The following is a 21,699-nucleotide window of genomic DNA, read 5'->3' on the forward strand; positions in this document are numbered from 1 at the left end:
GTAAATCCCGCTGCGTAATCGAGGGGGGAATGACGCGCTATCTGAGAGCGGAATGACCGATCACCTTAGGGGTCGGCAGGGGGGGGGGGGGGGGTGTAGAAAGGGGCAGAGAGTGAGAGAGACAGTAAACCTGTAAATAACGCTTCAGGTAATATCAACCCACCACTTACAACAGATTCCCAGATTCTGAGTTTGCTTTGGAAACAGTGCCAATATTTACGCACGAAAGCCGCATGAGAAGCAGGGCCGGGTCTAGGCAGGGGCAAGAGGGGGCCTGGCTCCCTCAAATAAATGTTGTGCCCCCTCAAACTAAATCCCAATTTATAATAATAATAATATAATAAAGCACAATGCCCCCTCAAGATTTGTGGCTGCCCCCTCATACATGCCTGTCTAGACCCGGCCCTGATGAGAAGTATGTGTGTGCTCCCCTTTTAGAGCTAAATAGACTTAAAATAGACTAAGCTTATTACCAAATGACCAAATATTATTTTAGACAAATTAACAGTTTCATTATGTCAACAAAAACTACACCACTGGATTTGTATGGCTTTCTAATGATACCGAGGACTTTCTTCCAAAGGCGTGGGTAAAACTAGGAGGGAGGGAGGGGGGTGGGGTAGAGCTTCAAGAAAGAATTAATCTCGATTGAAGCTGACATGCAATCAACAATTTCTGACGAGCAATATACATAAGGAACGGCTAATATACAAACACAGAAAAATGGGTAATTTGTCAGCTGAAATAATTAAGTAATCCTGGCATTACATGGGCTTCATCCGAGATATAGTTTGAATCTTTTAGACTGAGATAAATTCACATTTTCAGAGTCTAATTGGTGCAAGTTAATCTTATTTCATAAAGCAAATCATGTACATTTTAACCCATTGAAAAACATTATTCTATATTGAGGACAGTGTACACGTTGGTATTGGTCAGCAGATGTGCAACGGAGAGTTTGGATGCGTAATTGCAGAGGGTTCGATAGCGCACAGCAGTCGGGGAGCGATGTGCGCACAGTAGGGTCTCCCACCCTGCAGGGACTTTGCAGGATAGCATTCGGGTTTCGGGAATGTGCGTCTTTTGTTCACGTTAACGTAGTGCTAATGTGCAAACGCTTGCGTCCCAGCAAGACAGTGAAAACAAGTTGGATTAGAAGGAACCCCATTGTCAAGATGGAGACTGTTCCTGCCCGGCAGTCTGCTTAGCATGTGACGAAATACGGGGGCTATTCAACACCATTTGTGGGTTTTCTGGCGCTTACAAGCTGCGAAGTGTTGCAGATGGGCCGGACATTCACACCTCAAACAGCAGCAATCAGGCTCTATTCCCCCCTCAACTGCTGGAACCAGCATTAATTTTTTCTCCCAAACAAAAACTACAACCTGAGAATCCACAAACTGTCTTTTTATGCCATAGGTTAAAAATACTTATGTTTATTCAGGCCTTTTGAAATTCTACTGATGAACAGCTGCTGATATAATGAAACACAACTGTCGTGAATCAAGTGATTGTGTCAAGGTCCCTGGAGAGACACAGAAACTGAAGATTTGTCGAGTTTTGAAACTGCACTGCTCCTGTAACCCAATTTAAACTCGGCCATCATGTTGCTAAACGCATTATACGTATACATTGTGCGTGGAATTACCTGAAAAGGTATATTATTCTTCAGTTTCAGGTGCCATCCGGCGTTTTCTTCAGGTGACGCCAAATAACACGTGACCTCTCCAAACATTCAGCTCTAATTTTCCCTTCAACATGGCACCTGTTGGATTCTGTCTATCAGGCGATTGCAAAAATGAAGTAGTACATGATGAATATGAATTCCCTTGAATCATTTATGTCGTTTTCATAAACTCACCACGCGGATTTCCAACTTTTGAGGTAGTGCGTAAAATGTTTGTGCGTGTTTTCGAGTCAGATGATGGCTTTCCGAAAATGGTGGGCAGCAAACACCCGTCACCTGCTGAAAATTGGCTTGACTGGGGTTATTCTCTGGTTGTCTCACTGCAAGGTCATACAATTTGTCTCCATCTAGTGGTTTCACTGGAAATCGAATGAGAAGCTTCACTTAAACAGTTATTTTAGAGATATGTTTTTCTATCTGCAAAAATAAAAGCCCTTAGGCCACCTAATGCAGTGTGATGTCTATGAGAGTTTATTTTAAAACAAGTACAGACAAAACCCCCTCACCCACCCTGCACAGAATCTAGATTCTAATTTAAATGACCTCTCACCAGACACGCTGATTTAAATACAAACTGTCAATCTATCTCTTCCTGTCAGCTGGAGTGCCAGTTAATAGGTTTTTGCCTGGATTAGTGAGCCATCCCTGAGAAGAATAGAAACACAAATGAATAGGATGGTATCCAGAACAAGGCCGTCCACTCAGGCTGATTGTGTCTGGACAAATCCCCCCTCTCCAAGCTGCCCTGGAATGTTTCCTGATACCAAGATGGATGAATGAAGTTGAGCTTTACTTAGACAGAGAAAGTGAGAGGAAGTTTTAATTGTGGTGTCACAGCTTTATCACCACGGGGGTGTCATATATACTATGACTTATTCCATCTATTTTACAACCATTTATGTTTATTTTATTGATTATTTAACAAGAACTATGTACTTTTATTTTAGAGCACACCTGAAAGCTCATTAGTCCCTAATATGCAGCTTTTTCAAGGTATTCAGACCCCTCAAATTTGAAATTTGCTCTCTATCAACTCACTATAATGGATGTTCTCAAGGCATTGAAAAGTATCATTAAAAATCTACATCAACATCTGTTTTCCAAACAATTCCTACAGGTACAGTTTCTTTAGATAGTAGTTTCAATAGAAATTGTTCCAAGCAATGACTGTGGATAATAGAACAGACTTCTGGGAAGATGCATTGTGAATCTTTTTTAATTACCTTTCTGAAAGCTTTGAGCTACAAAAAGTAAGATACATTTACCTCCATTCTCTTGCGGTGGATGCAGACATCTCAAAAACGGATATAACACTATGATCACAAATTGCAATGGAGTTGCTTGATACAGCGAGAAGAATGCGAGGACTTTCTTATTTTGGGTCAACTTACCTTTTAACAAAGTTGACTTTATCATCATAAGTTATGCTTATGGTGCGCAATAAGCATTAAAATTTAGAAGCTGGTTAATAATACAAATCCTAAAACTACTACCACCACTACTGATAATAATAATTGTAATATCAATCATGACAATGATCGAATTTCAATGTTCATACATTCTGTGGCAAATGAAAACCTTAAAAAGAAGATGGAGTTATATAGATACAATTGAGGATTAGATTAAAGGGAATAAAGACCTTTACAGCTAAAAAAACAGGGTACAAATGAAGTAAAAGCTAGATTTGTAAAGTGGGTTTTTTCCGATGCCTACAAAAGTTGCATTTAATAAAAAGGAATTATAGATTTGAAAATAGTACCATATGGTTTTTCATCCTGAGGACCAGAGATGGTGACAGTAGCTCATGCACCAAAACATGTCTTGTCCCTGCCGATTTGTCTGTTTCCTGTAGAGGTCAGCAGATCCCAGGTCATTGCTATTCTAATCTATTCAAAACAGGTTGTGATGCTGGTTTTCTGGGGGGGAGTGCCATTTGGATTTTGAAAACAAGTCAGACACTGAAGGTTGTCAAACTACACAGTTGAATAAATGGATATTTAATGATGGGGGTGTGAAAGGAGCATGTGTTCAGGCATGTGTCAACCGTATTGTCAGGGGAGAAAAACACACCCTAACTTCTTATTGTAACGAGACAGCAGTGCATTTATTTGTGTCAGACCAGATATACAGCTAACATTAACTCTAACACACATATGCACGCAAATAATCATCTGGAAAAGATCACAAATCACTGACTACACACTGAGAGTACGAAAGATACCTGTGGCTTTTGTCCATTCTTTGTGCAGGGCATAGCAAGAGGACACAGCATGTAATACAGTTTAGTCATGCACATAGTACAATAACACAATAAACACACCCAGGTATACAAATGTGTAGAGTGTGTGAACTCATTAACCCAAAGTGTTGCATGTGTCTGTGAGGAAAAGCAATGAGCAGAATAGTGTAGCAGTAACACATGTTTACAGTTTTACTATAACTCAGGTATTTTACCTGTAAGTGAAAAGCAGGGACTGTGCATTCAGTTTGGCACATTTGATAAATGCATTTGACATAAGCGACATAAACTTTTTTGTGGTGTTTTTATACGTTTGAAGAACCGGTCAACACTTACTTATATTGGATTGGATTTGGCTGCTACACTGTTTAACCCTGAAACCCCAAAAGTGTTTTGTGAACTCAAACACTTTTATCCACTCCGCCATCGGCACAGTGGTGATGAGATAATGAGTGAATTATTTTCTATTTTTGAGTGAGCTATCCCTTTAACCATGCAATAATCATTCTCCATGCATGCAATTTCAATTTCATACACGTACAATACTGTTTTTATTTTTGTTTACATTCAATTCAATTCAAGATTCAATTCAAGATTTTATTGTCAAATGAACAGAGATAACATGAAGTAGTCACTGTCAATGAAATGCTTGGGTCACACACTCTCTTTAAGCAATGCTCAGTAATTTCAACCCCAAAAAATAAAATAAGAATAGAAATAGTATAAAATAGAATAAAAAAGAATAAAATAGAATAACAATGAAATAGAATATCAAAAATTTAAAATGGAAAATAAAATATATACATCTAAATATATATCTTTACAGATGAACACGTTTCTATTTTTCCACTTCCTTGAGTTTGTACGGTAATTTGTGCTTATTTAATACCTATCATGTCCTCTTAGCTGCTGTAACAGTACCTCTCCCCACAGTGGAGCTGATGACGGATTGTTGTGTGTTCCTGTTGCACCACAGCCCGGGGACTCTGCCGCCCCCTGCTGGTGCCGAGCACCCGGGAGGAGAGGGCGCAGGTCCGGTTGTTATGGTGAAGCATTCCCCCTGAGGGCTGGAGCTCAGGACAGCTGCCGACTTCAGCGTCACAGCCGCGGAGCAGCACAGGAGCCCCCCCGCGGACCGGTCCCCCTCCACAGGTAGGACATGTCTCCTGTCTGTCTCTACACGGACACTTTCCTCTCTTCTCTCTTCACTTCCCTTCATTATCCGCCACTTTGAGGGGACTTCACGGTTAATTCAGCCCCCGGAGCGACGCGGTGAACGAAGCTAACCTGAGGCTAAGGTAACGCTAGCGTGACCTGATATCAATGGCAGCCGAACGCAGCTCCACAGGTGTTCTTGTCACTTTTCCCGGGTCGAACTCGCCGGGCTGAGGATAAAACAGGCCGGCTGAACTCTCCTCTGCTCCCCGGGGACATGACTGGAGGTGGGCGGCTTCAATGAGCCTGCTTCCCGGGCACCTGTCAGACCAGCCCGCCCGTGGAGCCCCCTCCGTGCACCGCTAGGCGAGAGAGCTAATCTGGTAATCCTCCGTGTGTGGGCAGCAGCTCGCTTCCTGTTGTTTCTGCTCAAACTGTTTTTTAAAGAACATTTCAACTTTTACTGCTGCAAACTGTGAAAGTGAATAGATGCAGGGGAAAGAGTGTAAACTGTAAAAACACCTGTACACGACAGTGTGTTCCAGGCTGCAGCTCAAAGTTCAATGTCAAGGAAATTTCGTGTGATCCTATATTATATAAACCGCATATTTAGCTCGATACTGACAGGTTGATGCACAAATTTATATAAACACCGAAATATAGAGTAATCCATAATCCCACATTCTGCAGACATCTAAAGTTTCCACCATCAACTTCTCTGTGACAAGCTCTCAGTGAAGTTTAAGTCATTTCATCAGCACACAGGCAGCTATTCTTGCAGGGTTATTGTATAACATTACATTGGACAGCCTGTTAGGTTTGTAATAAACTTGTTTGTTTATTCTAGAAAAATAATGAGACTTTTTTTCTTGACATGGTTCTGTCAACACAGCTCCCAACACCTCCACACGTATAATCAAACCTACCCTGGTTTTTTGCCCTGTAGGCTATGACCACATGTGTCAATAACACATGTCGCAAAAACCCACTCATGACAATGTTCTCCTGTCATCCTCCAGTTGGTTTCTTCCACAGAGCTGAAGCGAGCAATCAAACAGTAAATCAGCCCTCTGTCGTCCACAAGCAATTCAAAAAGTCACCTTTAGACCTCTCACTGCTCACAGATGATCCCATGTTACACCAGTACTTAGATCAAAACTCTCACGCTTGCAGGTAGAACACTGCACCATCAAGTTCTGACACATCTGACCTATTTAATAGACTCTTTATTCTACTTTTATCAACCTGAACCAGTGTCTTGGTGGTTGTATGTTAAAGTGGCAGTTGAGTGGGTGAGTGATGTCTTTAGAATTGAGTTCAGAGATGTGGATGTGGTAAGACACGTGCTGCATGCCCTAGTTGTCAAGCGAGGTTTGTTAGTTCAGAGAAAGAACAATTATTGTTGTTTTGGTCTGTTTTGGTGTCTTATAATATCTACAGAGGATATATAGTGAATATTCTTATTCCACCAACTATCTCACACCAACCCTAACTACATTGTGGACTTATTTATTTATTTGTCATTTATTCTTGCCAAGCCAGACTTGCTGGTCTGTCTCACACATATTGACTCATGTGGTCAAAATACATCTTCAAAAGAATTTCCAAAGTATGTTCCTGTTTCACAATATAGACCAAGATGAGCTTGTAGGCTCCTTGATGCTTGACATGACACACACACACACAAACACCCTCAACAGGAAAAATTTAACTGAGCACTTTACCAAGTTCTGTAGAAAGACAAAAACATGAACCCATTGTGTAACTTGAGGTACTCAATCTGAAAACATTTCTCAATTGTCCCAATATAGTTTTTCATGATAGTTATTTAAAGGTTCTTTGTTGTATAGTTTTGCTTTCTGTTATATTCCTTCCCCCTGTGCCTACACCCCCACTTGTTTTTGTCTTTTCTAACCGAGGCACCATGTCTGTATGTTTAAATGTGAGAGATTCTGCAGGTGGATGTCACATACACCGTCTTCTCTTGCGAGCACCATTTAAATATTATTTATCCCGTCTTTTTTTCTCGCCGCGTCCGAGCCTGACTGTATGACATGGCCCTACATCCTGCTCGGGCGCATTTAGAGACGTTAGACTAGGCTGGTCTGTCTGTCTGTCTCCTCCCCATCCTTCCTCCTTCTCATATTCTCTTCTATCGCCTTCGCATTCCTTCCTCTACATCTCTTGTCCTCTCATTCCACATCCTGTCCTCCAGAAAAAGCTGCAAAATGAATATTTCTAGCCTCCATTACACACACACACACACACACACACACTCTGTTTTTCTCATGGCCTCTTGCTCTCTCTACTCTGTGGCATTACTGAGATTTCTGAGTGATTACATGGACCAGCTGAAACCTTTACACATGACAGGACTTAATGTGCCCACCCCCTCTCAACTAGACCCCCCTCCCTCTCTCTTATGTAGGAGACCTTCTTGTTCTGTCCTTCACTCAAGGCCTGTGTCAATTTGTCAATTAAAAGTTAAATTCACACGCCCATTGCATTTCCCCAGAAGTACACCTCGATGTCTTATTTTGTACCACCAACAAATAATAAACTCATATTTGAACCCGTTCACCTCGGCTTCCCTCAATGGTTAAAAAGGGGCAGAAAAAAATGGGCGTTCCAAATACTTGGCAGGCAGTTTAGATTATCTGCCGTTGTTTCATATTGCAGGCGGGATCATTCTGGACTCATGGAGCTGTATTGACTCAGCATTGTTTGTCTCAGTGAACCGGCAGGTCCTGCAGGTCACATCACACGGCGCACTGGGCTGGTTTTCGCACACTACAGCTGAGCACTGTCGTCCTATGATGGCGAACCAATTTCTGCAGTGCACAGCCCCATCCAAATAGGAGTTTTGGCTATGGGTTTTGTCGTGTCCTCCATTTTCACACTTAGGTACCACCCACCTGATTTGTGTGTGTGTGTGTGTGTGTGAGTCTATAAAATCATAGTAGTCTATTCATTCCAACTGTTGAATGAAAGTTTATGTTCTTGAGCAGCTGTAGACAGCCCTTCCTGTTAGGTTAGTAGGTGGAAAAAGGTCTATAAATGTCATGTTGATGCAGGGACACTTTTCCAAACACAAAATATTTTGTCTTATTTCTTGTTGTAATGTGCTGTGACCTCACCTCATCTTTTTCTGGTCTGTAAAGCCAGTTTCCAGTTTATCCACCAACAAATTCCCCATTGGTGCATGGTTTTAATTTTCAAGAGGAAAAGCTGAGAGTAATGAATTGCGATCCCAAGTGAATCCTCCACTGATGGCAACATGGAATAAACATTTCAGTGAAGTTTACGTGATGTAGTAAACAAGCCAAGTGGTCCCTCTGAGCTAATGCATGCTTACTACGCTAAAGATGTTTTAAGTTGACGTGAGCTGTATATTCTCTACTTCTAAGCAGAAGGCAGGATTCTGGGTCAGTGATTGTGTCTGTACTCACCGTAGAAGTCTTACCTAAACAATTAGGATGACTTGATGCCTCAATATACATCAAGTTATAAGTTCTGCAGCTACTTCTGGGAAACAATATATCCATTAAGGAACACTACATGTTTACACAAAAGACGCAGAGGCTCGACTGAGGTTTTTCGGTTTACTGGGGGATCTCTGATTGATAATTCAAATTCAAGTTTTAGTGGGCACCCTGCAGTTTGCATATGATTATTAAGGTAAGCTGAAACTCACCGAGCTGCCAGCCGGTCAGAACCTGACTTCACCGACATGACTGTTCAGACTTTGCTTTATCCAAATCATGGCCTTTAATTACACTGTCCAGGAGGCAACTTTCAGATTGTCACCACACTCAAGGCTCTAGTCTACACCATATACTGAACTCAAAGGCTACAAGTTCAGGTAGAATAGAATAAAAAACAAAAAAGAACTTTGGTAATATTGGTGTAGTCTAATGGAGACGATTTTGGGTTGCAGACCATCACAACAGAATCAGTGTGGAACCAATGAAGTGTGAGGTTTATGTAAAAGTACTATAGTCATGTTTCAGGCATGTCAAGGACGAACTAACTTTACCCTGTACTATAGTGTCTAAAAGCAGTGCATTGTTCTCTCAGTGTGGCTTTCATGGATATGTATGCAAAGACTGCTCTGTAGGACTGTGTGGCCCTGAATGCAAATAAGGGTTTCGGTCTGGGCCTGTGGTCTCGATGTGAGAACATGTGTCGTTCATGTTTGTGTACCTAGAACAATCAGACACGAGAGCCAACATCACCGTGTCTGAGCCTGTGCCTCACCTTCATTCCCCCGGTACCCTGCACTGATTGGCTTTGGCGGAGATTTCAGTTGTCTGGCTTGCCTAGACCGCTGATGAGTAAACATTATCCTGTGGTCTGTGTGTATGTGTGTGTCAAGTAGGCTTGGAAATCAGAGTCACTCTTGATACAATACAATGACGAAATGTTGGACAGGATAAACACGATACCTAATCTGCGATACTCAGTGTGTTGCAAGACATGAATTTTATTTTATTTTTTATTAGTTATAAGATAAAGGTAAGGTAAAACGTCTTGATTCACAGCTGAGAGTGACACACAGTGAGTTGTGTGCATGGTTTGCGGGGTCCTCCCGACCACCGAGCAGACTCTGGCTGCAAATGTTCAAGATGGCGGCATATTTTAGCTTGATTTCTGGATAGTGGGAGCAAGTCGAGACGTGTCTATCTTTAGTCTATGTGCAAGATAAATCATCTGTGATGCATCACAATATCCGTGTTACTTAAGGAAAGAAAAAGCAGGAAGTAGGAAGTGTACTTAACAACTCTGTGCTGTTTTCCTGGAGAGGACTAACACAGTTGCATTGACAGAGAAGATAGATGTTGCATAATGTTCTTCTTTTATGTGGCTTTCAATGTTGGTTCGTGATTAGGTGACATGTAAATAAAAATAACTCCCTATTCTTGTTTGCAAAAATGCAAACATATCAAAGGCCTGATGTGCAGAAACAAAGAACAGAGCAACTGAAAGTTAAGCGGCTGTATCGTTACATGCATGTCCCAGCTGGTCTTTTTGTTGCATATGTCTGGTCCCCCTTTTCATCCAGGCATTTAGAAAGAACCCTAATCTGATTTTAACCTTAACACAGTCAAATACTTTTTTTTCGAGAATAAATTCTTCATTTATTTCATTTGTGAACCACACAGAACTAAAGTTTATTCCACTGATCTCTCAGATTGTGCCTCGAATTATCCCACTAATACAATAGTTAAGTTCCTGCCCGGATTTTCCTTGTTTCGTCAATCCTTTGACCCTTTAAAGCCCCTTCAAATACCAAGAAACACATTCATTCAACTGTGGTTACTAACTCTGTCCGAGCCTTACTTGTGCCCAGAGGGTTTTAGATAGAACAAGGGTTCCTATCAACACACAGTTGGATGACATGAACTTTTTCCTGTAGGAGGACGACAGGTTAAACAAAGCCTCCTCATGGATCACTGGTATGTTAGAAATTAAGCTAACATTCATCTTCCGTTTCGTCTCGATCTTGTGCGTTTTCCCCTTTGTTATTTTCGTATGAATGATCCGTGTGGTAGCTAGTCTTTGAGGGAGTGTTGGGTTATTACCTCAATCTAAGGAAATCCTCACATTGTTGCTTGTGACAAAGGGTGAGAGGTTAGGTATCCTAAAAATATCACAGTGGCATAAAGGAACTAAAGGACTGATGCGTGACTTCTCCCAGATTTTAGTGTGTCAAGTAAGAGGGCTCATGCTGTGTGTGCCTGGTAGGTCATGGTGTGTACATATAGCCTTCATCTCTTGATATCTAGAACACAGTCCATCATTATTATTAATCATTGTCTACCCTCCAAACAGAACTGTTATTCTACCATGTCACATTTTTGAAAAATGATTGGTCAAAAAATGTACCTAATCTCTTTTGTAAATACAGTGAGATTATTGTGATTGCCTCTTTTAGACTGAACTATTTTAAATAAACAAAATAAAGTTGAAACTTTGCATAGATTCTTGAAAGAACTCATGAAATATTACGTCTAAAACATTTCAAAACCTGTTACTTTAACTTCTTGGAGATGCAAACTTGTGAGGAAGCCCATAACTGCTCCCTGGTTATCATGATCCACTCTACATCTGTTTAGCATCTAATCAGCTGATTTATGCTGAGCTGTGAACCCACCGAGCTGCCGTGGCCCAGGACGACTGTCTTGTCAGTCACTCTCTCTATCTCACTGAGTGCCTCTAGTTGACCTTCCTCTCAGCGCTCACAGGCCCAGGCCTAAATAATAAATGAGTTGCCTAGAAAGAGCAGAGTGTGTGTGTGTGTGAGCCACATAACTTGGCTGGGAAGTTAACGAAAGCTAATGAGAGTGATCTTTGAGACAAAGGTCGCTACCTGCGCTGAAACATGCCACATGGTCACAATTTAAGGGCTTTCTCCACAGCATTGTCATTATCCGCTTTGCCTCGCGTGCGTGCCGATTGCATGTAAAGTGTGCGTCGTCCTGCAAGGTGTGTCAATCATTAATGAAAAGCCTCCTGCCATCTCGAGTTTCCTTCGGGAGAGGAGTGGGAGAGGAGGGAGCAGGGGGAAGGAGCTCAGGGGTTAAAGATAAGATTAGGAGAGCACTGCGAGGAGCGCCTACATTATACTGTCACACAGCACTCGCATTTCCCCCTCCTGATGTTTCTTCTTCTTCTCTTTCACAGTCGCAGTCAGAAACTGTGTCATCGAGCAACGAGTCACTGAAGCAACCACACCCAACTTTCAAGTATAGAAGATCTTCCTAAAAGCCAGCGGCAAGTGTCAACTCAGCAGCAGGACATATTTGAATGCCGCTACCCACAATCTCCTGAAGTAACAACCTTGTTTGAATTTTGTTATGTCCCTTTTCATTCTCTATACTTAAACTCGCAGCCCTGGATCTTCCTACCTTGTTGAGTTATCGTTTACAGCGACCGTATTTCACTATGGATTGTTACAGACTTGCTGCTCATCTGGATACAAGTGTTGGAGGCGATTGGGACCAGGATGAATTAAAGGCTAAATTGCATCATCCAACCTGGAGAGTAGTTTGACTCTTTGCCTTCGAGCACAACTTGTCATCCTCTGTTTCTCTTGTCCCCAGTGGATCGTTGGCCAGGTTACCCACAGTTGACATGGATGGGAGGACTGACAGTTCGACACAAACCACAGCTCGGATGCTTGTGTTTTGGACGCCTCTCTCTCACGTTTTTTCTTCATCAAGATAAAAATCGTTTGGAGAAGATGGGAAAGAGACACTTGTAAAGTCATGGAGATATCTGTGACCGGATGATGCAAAATAAGTTGATTTGATCCTTCATTTGTCAGACACGGCTTCCTTGTATTTCTTTTTTTATGAAAGGATATTTTCACAGCATCCTTTTGTGCTGTCTCACAGACGAAGGCCTGTGTGGCCTGACAGTCGGGCCTCTTTAAGGGCCCCAAAGGATACATATGAGAAATTTTGGAAACTGAAAACTCTGATCTGATATCCTTGTGGATTAAGACAAACAAACAGGAGTAGGCATCGTGACAGTTTGTCGTGTCGTGGTGGCATGGCAACAGATCACGGCGAGCTGCTGGCTGAAATGGCCACGGTCGGGCGTCTGAGTGCCACAGAACGCCTGAAACACGCCCAGAAGCGCCGCACTCAGCAGCTGAAGACTTGGGTGCAGATGGAGAAGGATTCAGTGCGAGGGTCAAGGGCCAAGGCAGATAAGAAGAAGGCCCGCACCATCAAAGTCACGTTCCCTAATACCGTCACCCTTCTAGATGCAGCTGCACGCAATGATGTGGAGGAAGGTGGGTAGAAACACTCACCCTGACAAGCATGAGTATTTTATGGAAGTCAAGACAGGATAACGAGTGATTTCAGACTATTCCATATTTATCCAACCCAGGGCCCTCTCATCTGGATATCTCATTTTATTGTTTTATTGACTTGCCGATGTCCTTTCTGAGATATGAGCATGTATCACATGGTGACTTTGGGTTCTGTACAACCCACAAATAAAAGGAAGGGATTCATGTATTATTCACTTTAGACACGTCATACTTAAATTCTAAAAGGCCAGGAATTACATTTTCAGTGGTATTATTCAGCCACTGGATTAAGGCTAATTAGAGTGGAAAATATTATAGTTGTTCTCCAAATACAGACCACAAGCTCAATAACTTGTAGTCATCTGTTATAACTACTAGAGCAGACAGATATGTGCCAAGCGTTGCAACATTTATATGTAAAGGACTCTGCCCAGGTGGTCTGTCATAAATTTGTGTGTGTGTGTGGTTGTGCTTCTTCTAGTGAGGGAGCTGCTCAACAGTGGCATCAGCCCAGATCTGGTCAACGAGGATGGACTTACAGCCCTTCATCAGGTACAAGCACACATGCACAGAGAGCACACACACACAAATTCCAGCTTGCCTCAGATACTGCCAAGAATCTGGGGTCGGCCATCGCAGAGCACACAAATCTATGTACTGATCCGATACTTTACATCTTTAAAGTATATTATTTTCTCTCGGATAAAGCTGCAATTTTCTTTTCCCTGACATCTCTTCCTTGCCGCTCTGAAAGAGCAATTGCATTTTACTGCCACTGGCAAGAACTGTTGCTGGAGCAGGGAAGAAGAAGTGGTTTTGGGGGAAAGAAATTCATTAATTTCATGGAAATTGTTTCAGTAGTTTTTGAACTATCCGGTTGGAGGATGTATTTCATGATATAAAAAGTATTCTCAAACTCATCTGTTAATAATCTCACCTCAGACTCGAAGCAGATTTGGTTGTAATAATCAAAATGACTTCCTTCCTCCCTCCTACATCTTCAAATCAAACTCCTCTCTTAAACCACAAACTGAAAATGCACCACTTCAGTCATTTTTCCCTCTTAAGTGGCTTCATGCTCAGGCCCCCACTCCCATGTTTTCATCACCTTATACAAACATAGCCTTGCAATCTCCATTATGATGTTTCCTGCACGTTTTTAAACTTTGTGACTCGCCTTAACACGGCAGGTCACCTTTTGTGCAGCATGTGTGTTTATGTTGTGTGCGGTCACTGCTTTGTGCTCACTAAGTACTGTTTGCCATTATATTGTTAGAACCATAACTTTTTCTTCAGCCACTTTACATTAACTCACTGATTAACTCCCTCCATTTTAGTTGGAGGGCCAGAGGTTGTAAGAGCGACGGTTACAGTCACATTTAGAGGAAAACCATAAGATTCATGCGTTTGGGACCTTGAAACACGCAAACCTAAAAATACACTGCAACCTTTGTTGCTTAGATGGCTACTTTCTCTATGTTTCTCTTTCTAAGTTAACACGTACACATGCACCTACAGACTCATGAAAGCACAGAGAAGTCTTTATTGAAGGAGTTGGCTCTAATCTTCCCTTGGAAAGCCTGGTGTTTACACAGCAAAGGGCTGGACCATGTATGCTAATGTTTTTCACTGTATTAGCTGGCGTAAATAAGGATGCATAGATTTCCATTCTCACTGTGTTTCTTTGCCTACAGTACATGTTCTCCATGTTTGTCTCTTCTTGTTTTGTATTTTGTCTGTGCTGCCTTTTGCGTCCATGTTTAGATACATTTTCATCTGCCCTTTGTTCTCAGTGCTGCATTGACGACTTTGTGGAGATAGTGCAATGCCTGTTGGATGCTGGCGGCTGTGTGAATGCCTGCGACAGTGAGTTGTGGACACCGCTGCACGCTGCTGCCACCTGTGGACACACTGGTCTTGTGCAGCTCCTGATCCAGGCGTGAGTTCGCCCTTGAGTGTAATAACTTTACTCTGTGTTAGTGTCAAAAGTAGCATGACAAAAATTAAACTGATACAACTGTGTTTCGACAAGCATTGTATACTCCTTCCCTTCATGGATGTTGTTTTCTAGAGACCCTTTCCTCCAAAGTGAGCCGACTGCTGGGCTGGTGCTAGAGCTGTTCAACTTTTAAACCTTTTAAACAACACTTTGCTTTTCAATGGGCTAGAGCCACGTCATAATGACACTTTATATGTTACAGACACACAGCGACACACACACTCTCACACACACACCTTGTCAATGGATACACATAAAAACAGAACAGAGAAGTCAGACCCGGTTACAAGTGGTTGTGGTTAGTCTTGTTGGTCACGATAATCCCGCCCCCAGCATCTCAAGTAGGCGGTTCCTACCAGCAATGACTCACTGCCACTCTGGAACCAGTTTTTCTGGCGAAGACCCAGTTCTTAATCTGTCAAAACACAAATAACTGGTTTCAGATTAAGCATTAGCGCCAAACTGGCCCTGGAACTGCCTTGGTGGAAAGGCCCTGCTGAGAGCCTTCTTGACCAGAGTATCTTGTTTACATAAACAATGCAAATGTGGCTGCAGCTTCAATTTCAGAACACTTTGCAAGTGAATGAATCATCATGAGTGGCTTTGTACACAAGGCCTTGTCACTATGTGATTATTAATACTTCTCTTTTTGGATGTTTTAATGCGTGCATGCTTCTAGTGGGGCTGACCTGCTGGCTGTCAATGCAGACGGCAACATGCCCTATGACCTCTGTGAGGACGAGGCCACCCTCGAGCTGCTGGAGATGGTTATGGCTGAACAGGGTCAGTAAGCTGATGGTGGGATTTTGATTGTCAGACGATGCATGTGAACATCTCTGCAGGCTGTGCAGAAAAAGGTGTTATGTGAAACTGTAGGTAGAAATGTCCTACTATTTCCACCAAAAAAAGCAGGATATAAGCAGCAGCTTTCTTAAGAAAGTGTGACACCCCTTTGAATACGCAGATGTAACAGACGATATCTCTGCAATCGACCACTACCAAACATATCCCCCACAAAGGGCACATTTTCCAAGTTTGTGTGGTTCTTTCTCCAGCATAGACAGTTTCCTGCACAGTCTTTTTAAAGTCCTGATACTTATGACAATGTGGTGCTGTTGTGCCAAAAGATTATGTATTTCATTGCGAAACCTAAACCAAAGTATGACTTAACAAGATGCTCCTCATTTCTCATTTTAACACAGGCGACAGACTGATCTCAATATATGATTTTCTTACATTTTAAATCACAATGTTAATCAAAATTCAAACAAATGTTTTAACTCTCTAATTGTTATCTTTCCTGTGTGTGTGCATAGGAATAACTCAGGACCGTATAGATGAATGCAGAGGAGCTAAGGAGGCGGCCATGCTAGCCGACATCCGGGCTCTGCTTCAGAGCAAAGCAGACTTAAACGCTCAGGACAATAATGGAGCTGGACTGGTGAGACACAGGAACACGTGCAGATGAAGAAATTTAAGCTGCCTACACAGAGTGGTGCAAAGCAGATTTACCAGCTCAGGGATTTTAACTTTGTGTGGTTTTAGCATGTATTCACTGTTGTAGAGAACTGTTGAATAATGTGGATAATTATGCAAAACAGGCAACAGAACCGTTGTAATGCTCCGATAATACCAGATGACATTCAGTTACATCCAGCCAAGAAAACAAAACTCTGGATATTCAAAATGTCAAAATAAAGGATGGCAGATACCTTGTATTTTGTTTTGCTTTTTCATTTGGCTACTGTTGGTCAACATCCCATTTCAATATTGTGCATGTCTCCCAGCTTCATATAGCATCTGCTAATGGCTACGCATCAGTGGCAGAGCTGTTGCTGGACAACAGGGCTGAGGTGGAGGTGAAGGACACTGATGGCTGGACACCGCTACATGCTGCCTCCTGCTGGGGACAAGTAAGCGCTGCAGACAAAGCAAAACATGACTACCCCGTTTCTTAACTGACCTATTTATATTATACTCTCTTTATTTATTCCAAAGATCCAGATGGTGGAACTGCTGGTAGCACATGGAGCTGATCTGAATAGCAAGTCTGTCCTGGAGGAGACGCCTCTGGGTAAAACCAAATAGCCTCTTTGGTTCTCATAGCAAAATAATGCGGATGATATACACATTTTTTATGTAACGGTAATCTACTTAATCTCTGTTAAAGAGGAACAAATCGTTCAGAGCCATTTATAACATAACTTTCTATCAGCCTCTTTCCTATAAAACTTCAATGTATGATCTTAACTGCTTCTTTTTTTCCAGATGTGTGCGTGGATGAGGAGGTGAGAGCCAGACTAATGGACCTAAAGAACAAACATGACGCCATCATGAAGAGCCAAGACCGGCAGAAGGGCACACTGCAAAGACGGGCCTCCAGTACCGGCAGCAGAGGGTGAGAGCTGACATTAAAGAGAGCTCCAAAGAACTGCAGGGGCCAAAATGCCATAAGATAAAGTTTGAGACATTTTGTGCTTTAATTTTCCCTTCTCTTTGTTTGTCTCCACAGTAAGGTGGTGCGTCGTGTCAGTGTGAACGAGCGTTCAAGTCTGTACCGACGAGAGCACCACAAAGAGGCCATGGTGTGGCAGGAGCGTGGTCGACAGCCTGATCCTCAGGATGACGATGAGGACAGGCAGACGGACAATGAGCTGCACCAACACGCCAACACGGTGAGGAAGCTCAGTCCTTTATAAGAACATTTTTAGTGTTTTTTTTCATCACATTTTTTAATAGTTTCATCTGATTTAACAACGGGTTTTGTTGAATGTTCTTGTGTTTCAGGCTGCTGGTCCTACAGCGACATCCCGGTTGGAGGAACTGGAAGCTGCAGACAGGAAAATAGTGTCCAGCCTTGGTAATGGAGGGACGTCTGTTTCCCTGGCTGCCTCTGTGCCTGGAGAGCTGTGGAGCGGTGGAGGTCGCATGGAGCGCAGCGCCTCCTACCAGCTCATCCCTGTATCTGCATCTGGAGCGGGGTCCGGGCCTGCAGAGGGCGAGGGCGCAGACAGTATGACTCGAGAGAAGTCACACCAAACTCTGGCCGACCTGAAACGCCAGCGGGCAGCCGCCAAGCTCAATAAATACCCTGCACCTCAGCCACCACTGCCCCCTTCCTTAGAGGAGGAGCCTTCATCTGAAGTGGGCGAGGTTACGACCGCTCTGGCCGATCCCGAGCTCCAAGTGACGCCCAGTCCAGAGCAGCCGGCTTCCCCAAGCTTGGTGTATTTCACCCCAGCCAGCGGAGATCCTCCATTACTGAAACTTCGAGCCCCAGAAGAGGACCAGTCTAACAACAAGGAGCCCTGCTGTGGACTCATGTAGACTCACTCAGACATTAACGCACACTGCCTGCAGAAGAGCTCGGGCTGTCGCACAAAGTGGCAAAAACATTTCAAAACACAACGTTTGTAAATTAATCACTGAAGACTGAAGGTTAAGGCCATGTGCCAGTGAGGGTTCCCTTCATTTCAGATTACTCAAGCACAGAATGTGCTCTCTTTGCTTATATTTTTAAATCAGTATGATTCATCTACACTTTATGCTCAAGTTCCCTGATGCTCCCTCTTGATTAGAGGCGCCACTTAGACTGTTTATAGAGATGGAGCCAGAGTCTGCGCAGTAGCATTCATGGTGTGAAGCATCAGTATCGAGGTCTCGCCAATACATGTGCTCGCTATTTTAACTGTCAATCAAGACGTTTGACCAATCTATAACATCAAATATCAAATTAATACCAAACTTACTAAATAATGAGCACTTGAACATACATCAGTGTGATAATAACTACCTGAAATCCCAGAAAACATTTGGAGAAAACTTTTTTTTGACATTTACTAGTTTGATCCATACCCCATCCAATTAAATGGAGGAGGGGGGTTTATTAGTGATACTGCAGCCAGCCACTGTCGATCGAGAGGAGCTGTCATGTCGTCCTTGGAGGACAAAGGTTTCTTGTTACAGTCACAAGCAAAGATCTGCTTTGTGGTCTTTACTCAATAAGCCTTAGAATCCCACGGAATATGAATTATTCACATAAATCAGAATGGAATTGAAGTGATTTATCTTATACTAAGAATGAATGGTTCACTTCTGAGGATCAGATCAAATCTTTTCAAAGACCCAACTTCTGACCAATCAGATCACTGGAAAAGTAGTTGTTTTTCCTTCAAGATCCTGACAAAAAAGTTCCAAGTTAATTAAGTGACAAATAATAAAAAGCAATAGATCTTTTTAAAGATCTGTTAAATCATTTTTCTGTTCCTTGCAAACAGCTTCTGACAGAAAGTTAATCATAAAATAAAATAAACAATTATACATAACTATTACAGCTTTATTTTCTGATTCCCAGTTTGATTGTTTTACTCTTTAGAATCACACGAGGAGACTATTAGAAAAACTATCCACACATATTTAATATTCAGTTAGATTGACCTCATCAGAGATAAAATACTTTTGTTCTGTCCGTTCTGCTTTATATATAAGAAACAGTCTGACATAACTGTTATTCATAAAAGCCTGTTAATCAGCAGAGCAAAGCAAAACTACTCTCAGTGAGAAACTGAAGAATAATTCCTCTACTTATTTACAATACATCCTTTGCCTTATTTTGATAAACTGATAATAATTATTTCCAGTGGCTCTTTTCTATTCTTGTTGTGTTATAATTTTGTTTACATTTCACCTTGTTGAATGTCACTTATATACGTTGCTATAACCAGATATACCTGCAGGTGGCAGTGGTTCTTCTCTTAATTGTTAGTGATATATCTGTGGTTCTGATGTTGTCGATTGTTATTAACTGTTCCATCTTTATCTCATGCACACATGCATAGAAAAAACCCAGATTTAACTGAGGTGGTTGATGACCAGCATCATGTTAGATGTCTGATGTTCGGCTCAGTGAAGCAAGGCAACTGCGAGATATCCTGGGTTTGTTGAACGCGCTTTGTGGTACAGGCCTCGGATGTTCTTATCTGTAAAACTCTTAAAACATCATAACATTGATACGACACATGAATCCACACAGTCCAGGTCGAGATGACCCACCAAGGAAATGTCCCATCATTCCCTGCCAAAAACGTAGAGTCACAAAGCTTCACATAATCATAAACAGAACGTGTACAACAATTACACACATGGTTGTGGGATTGTTTTGTCACTATGGTTTCATTAACTATTCTGAAGCTACATTTACTCAACTGTTCTCTTGCTTGATTATTTTCTGGGACTGAAAATGTTCTGAATACTTTCGTCATCTTTCCAATGCACAAAAAAGCCCAAATTTCAATATGTGTTCTTGTGCAATTTGTAAATGATATGCTCTCTCTTTATATTTCTATTTTTCTAGCCTCTGAATGGAATCACTTTATTTATTCTATCTGATACTGAATGTTGCTCACAGTGTACAGTTAATGTACCATTTTATAAAAGATGAATATATAAAGATTTAAACTGAGGGCAAGATATTTTTTTGCTAACAGACGTATTGAAGAGATGGAAAATATGATAATTTTCTCAAAAGTTGATTACTTAGATTTGATAACACTGTAGGTTTGCAGTTCTTGCACAAAGTCGCACACGTAAATTTGGTGAGTGGTGGAATTTAACGACCTGTCAGACAATCTGATGAACTGTCAGTGCAATTTCTGTATTGCATTTCAATTTTGTTAGTGATTTATAAAAACAAAACATAAAATTGTTCATGTTTTCAAATGCGATTCTTGTATTTTTTTTTCTAAACCCAGGCAGTATCATTTAATGCATCTGAACATTATATGTAGTTTTTGTTTGAAGGGAGGAATCATGAGGAACAGGTTTGCAAAAGATACATTTTTATAGTAGACTGCATATTTTATACATAGTCCGGGTGATCTGATGGATTCACTGTATTTAAGACATAAGGGGTCAATCTCGGGACTCCGCCCCATCAGATCACTGTAAAAGCAGTTGTTATTCCTACAAGATCCTGACGGGGACAGAAGAGTTCCAAGTTAATAAAGTGACAAATAATTTCCCCAGCTTTCTGGAAACACTGGAAAATAGATCAGTGTGAAAAGAACTACTTAAATTTGGTCTGATTCCCATCCAGGGTTCATGACCAATACCTCAGCTAGCTACCAGGGGACAACTAAAATGATTTGGCTTCACTTTTGGGGAAACTTTAAACACAGTCCATGGTTGAATACCAGGACAGGATAAGGTAACAACATCATGATGTGAGAAGACTTTTGCCTGAGTGGTTGAGAAATGTCTCCTCCATGTGGTAAAAAGAGCTGTTGCACATGTTAACCCTCCAGACCTTTTCCTGTTGTGTCACGCACTCACTCACACTCACTCAGCACATCTCGAGTGTCACAGTCCGACTTAATCTGTCTGCCAGGGCACCACATGATCCACATATAAAACAGTTGAGTAAGTTACAAATGTCTTACACTTGTGAAACTGCCTGAACACGTCTCTCAGGTTTTTATAACCCAAATGCAGGTTTTAAAACATTTTAGTTTTCCGCATACACACCCACAAAAAACACATGCTCCGGCTTGCACGGACAGATCTTACCACTACACAGGACAATTTGAATGTGGCCTTTGAAACAGTTGTTCTGGGACCAGAGTCTAGACAGGCATGTATGAGGGGGCAGCCACAAATCTTGAGGGGGCATTGTGCTTTATTATATTATTATTATTATAAATTGGGATTTAGTTTGAGGGGGCACAACATTTATTTGAGGGGGCCAGGCCCCCTCTTGCCCCTGCCTAGACCCGGCCCTGTCTGGGACTATGTTAAAAATG

The 21,699-nt window shown here is 41.9% G+C and overlaps 1 protein-coding gene across 1 annotated transcript; it reads left to right on the forward strand.

The window, feature by feature from the left end:
* Window positions 1–5,022: 5,022 nt before the first annotated feature.
* ppp1r16a (protein phosphatase 1, regulatory subunit 16A) lies at window positions 5,023–20,620 on the forward strand. Its single transcript, XM_061093600.1, has 11 exons — window positions 5,023–5,078; window positions 11,766–12,882; window positions 13,385–13,455; window positions 14,697–14,842; window positions 15,582–15,685; window positions 16,219–16,343; window positions 16,690–16,815; window positions 16,901–16,976; window positions 17,171–17,300; window positions 17,415–17,577; window positions 17,690–20,620. Exons 2-11 carry the CDS (start codon window positions 12,636–12,638, stop codon window positions 18,227–18,229), a joined length of 1,728 nt encoding a protein of 575 aa, XP_060949583.1. The 5' UTR covers window positions 5,023–5,078; window positions 11,766–12,635; the 3' UTR covers window positions 18,230–20,620.
* Window positions 20,621–21,699: the final 1,079 nt, after the last annotated feature.

This window comes from Limanda limanda, chromosome 20 (assembly GCF_963576545.1).
Source record: "Limanda limanda chromosome 20, fLimLim1.1, whole genome shotgun sequence".
NCBI classification, from domain to species: domain Eukaryota; kingdom Metazoa; phylum Chordata; class Actinopteri; order Pleuronectiformes; family Pleuronectidae; genus Limanda; species Limanda limanda.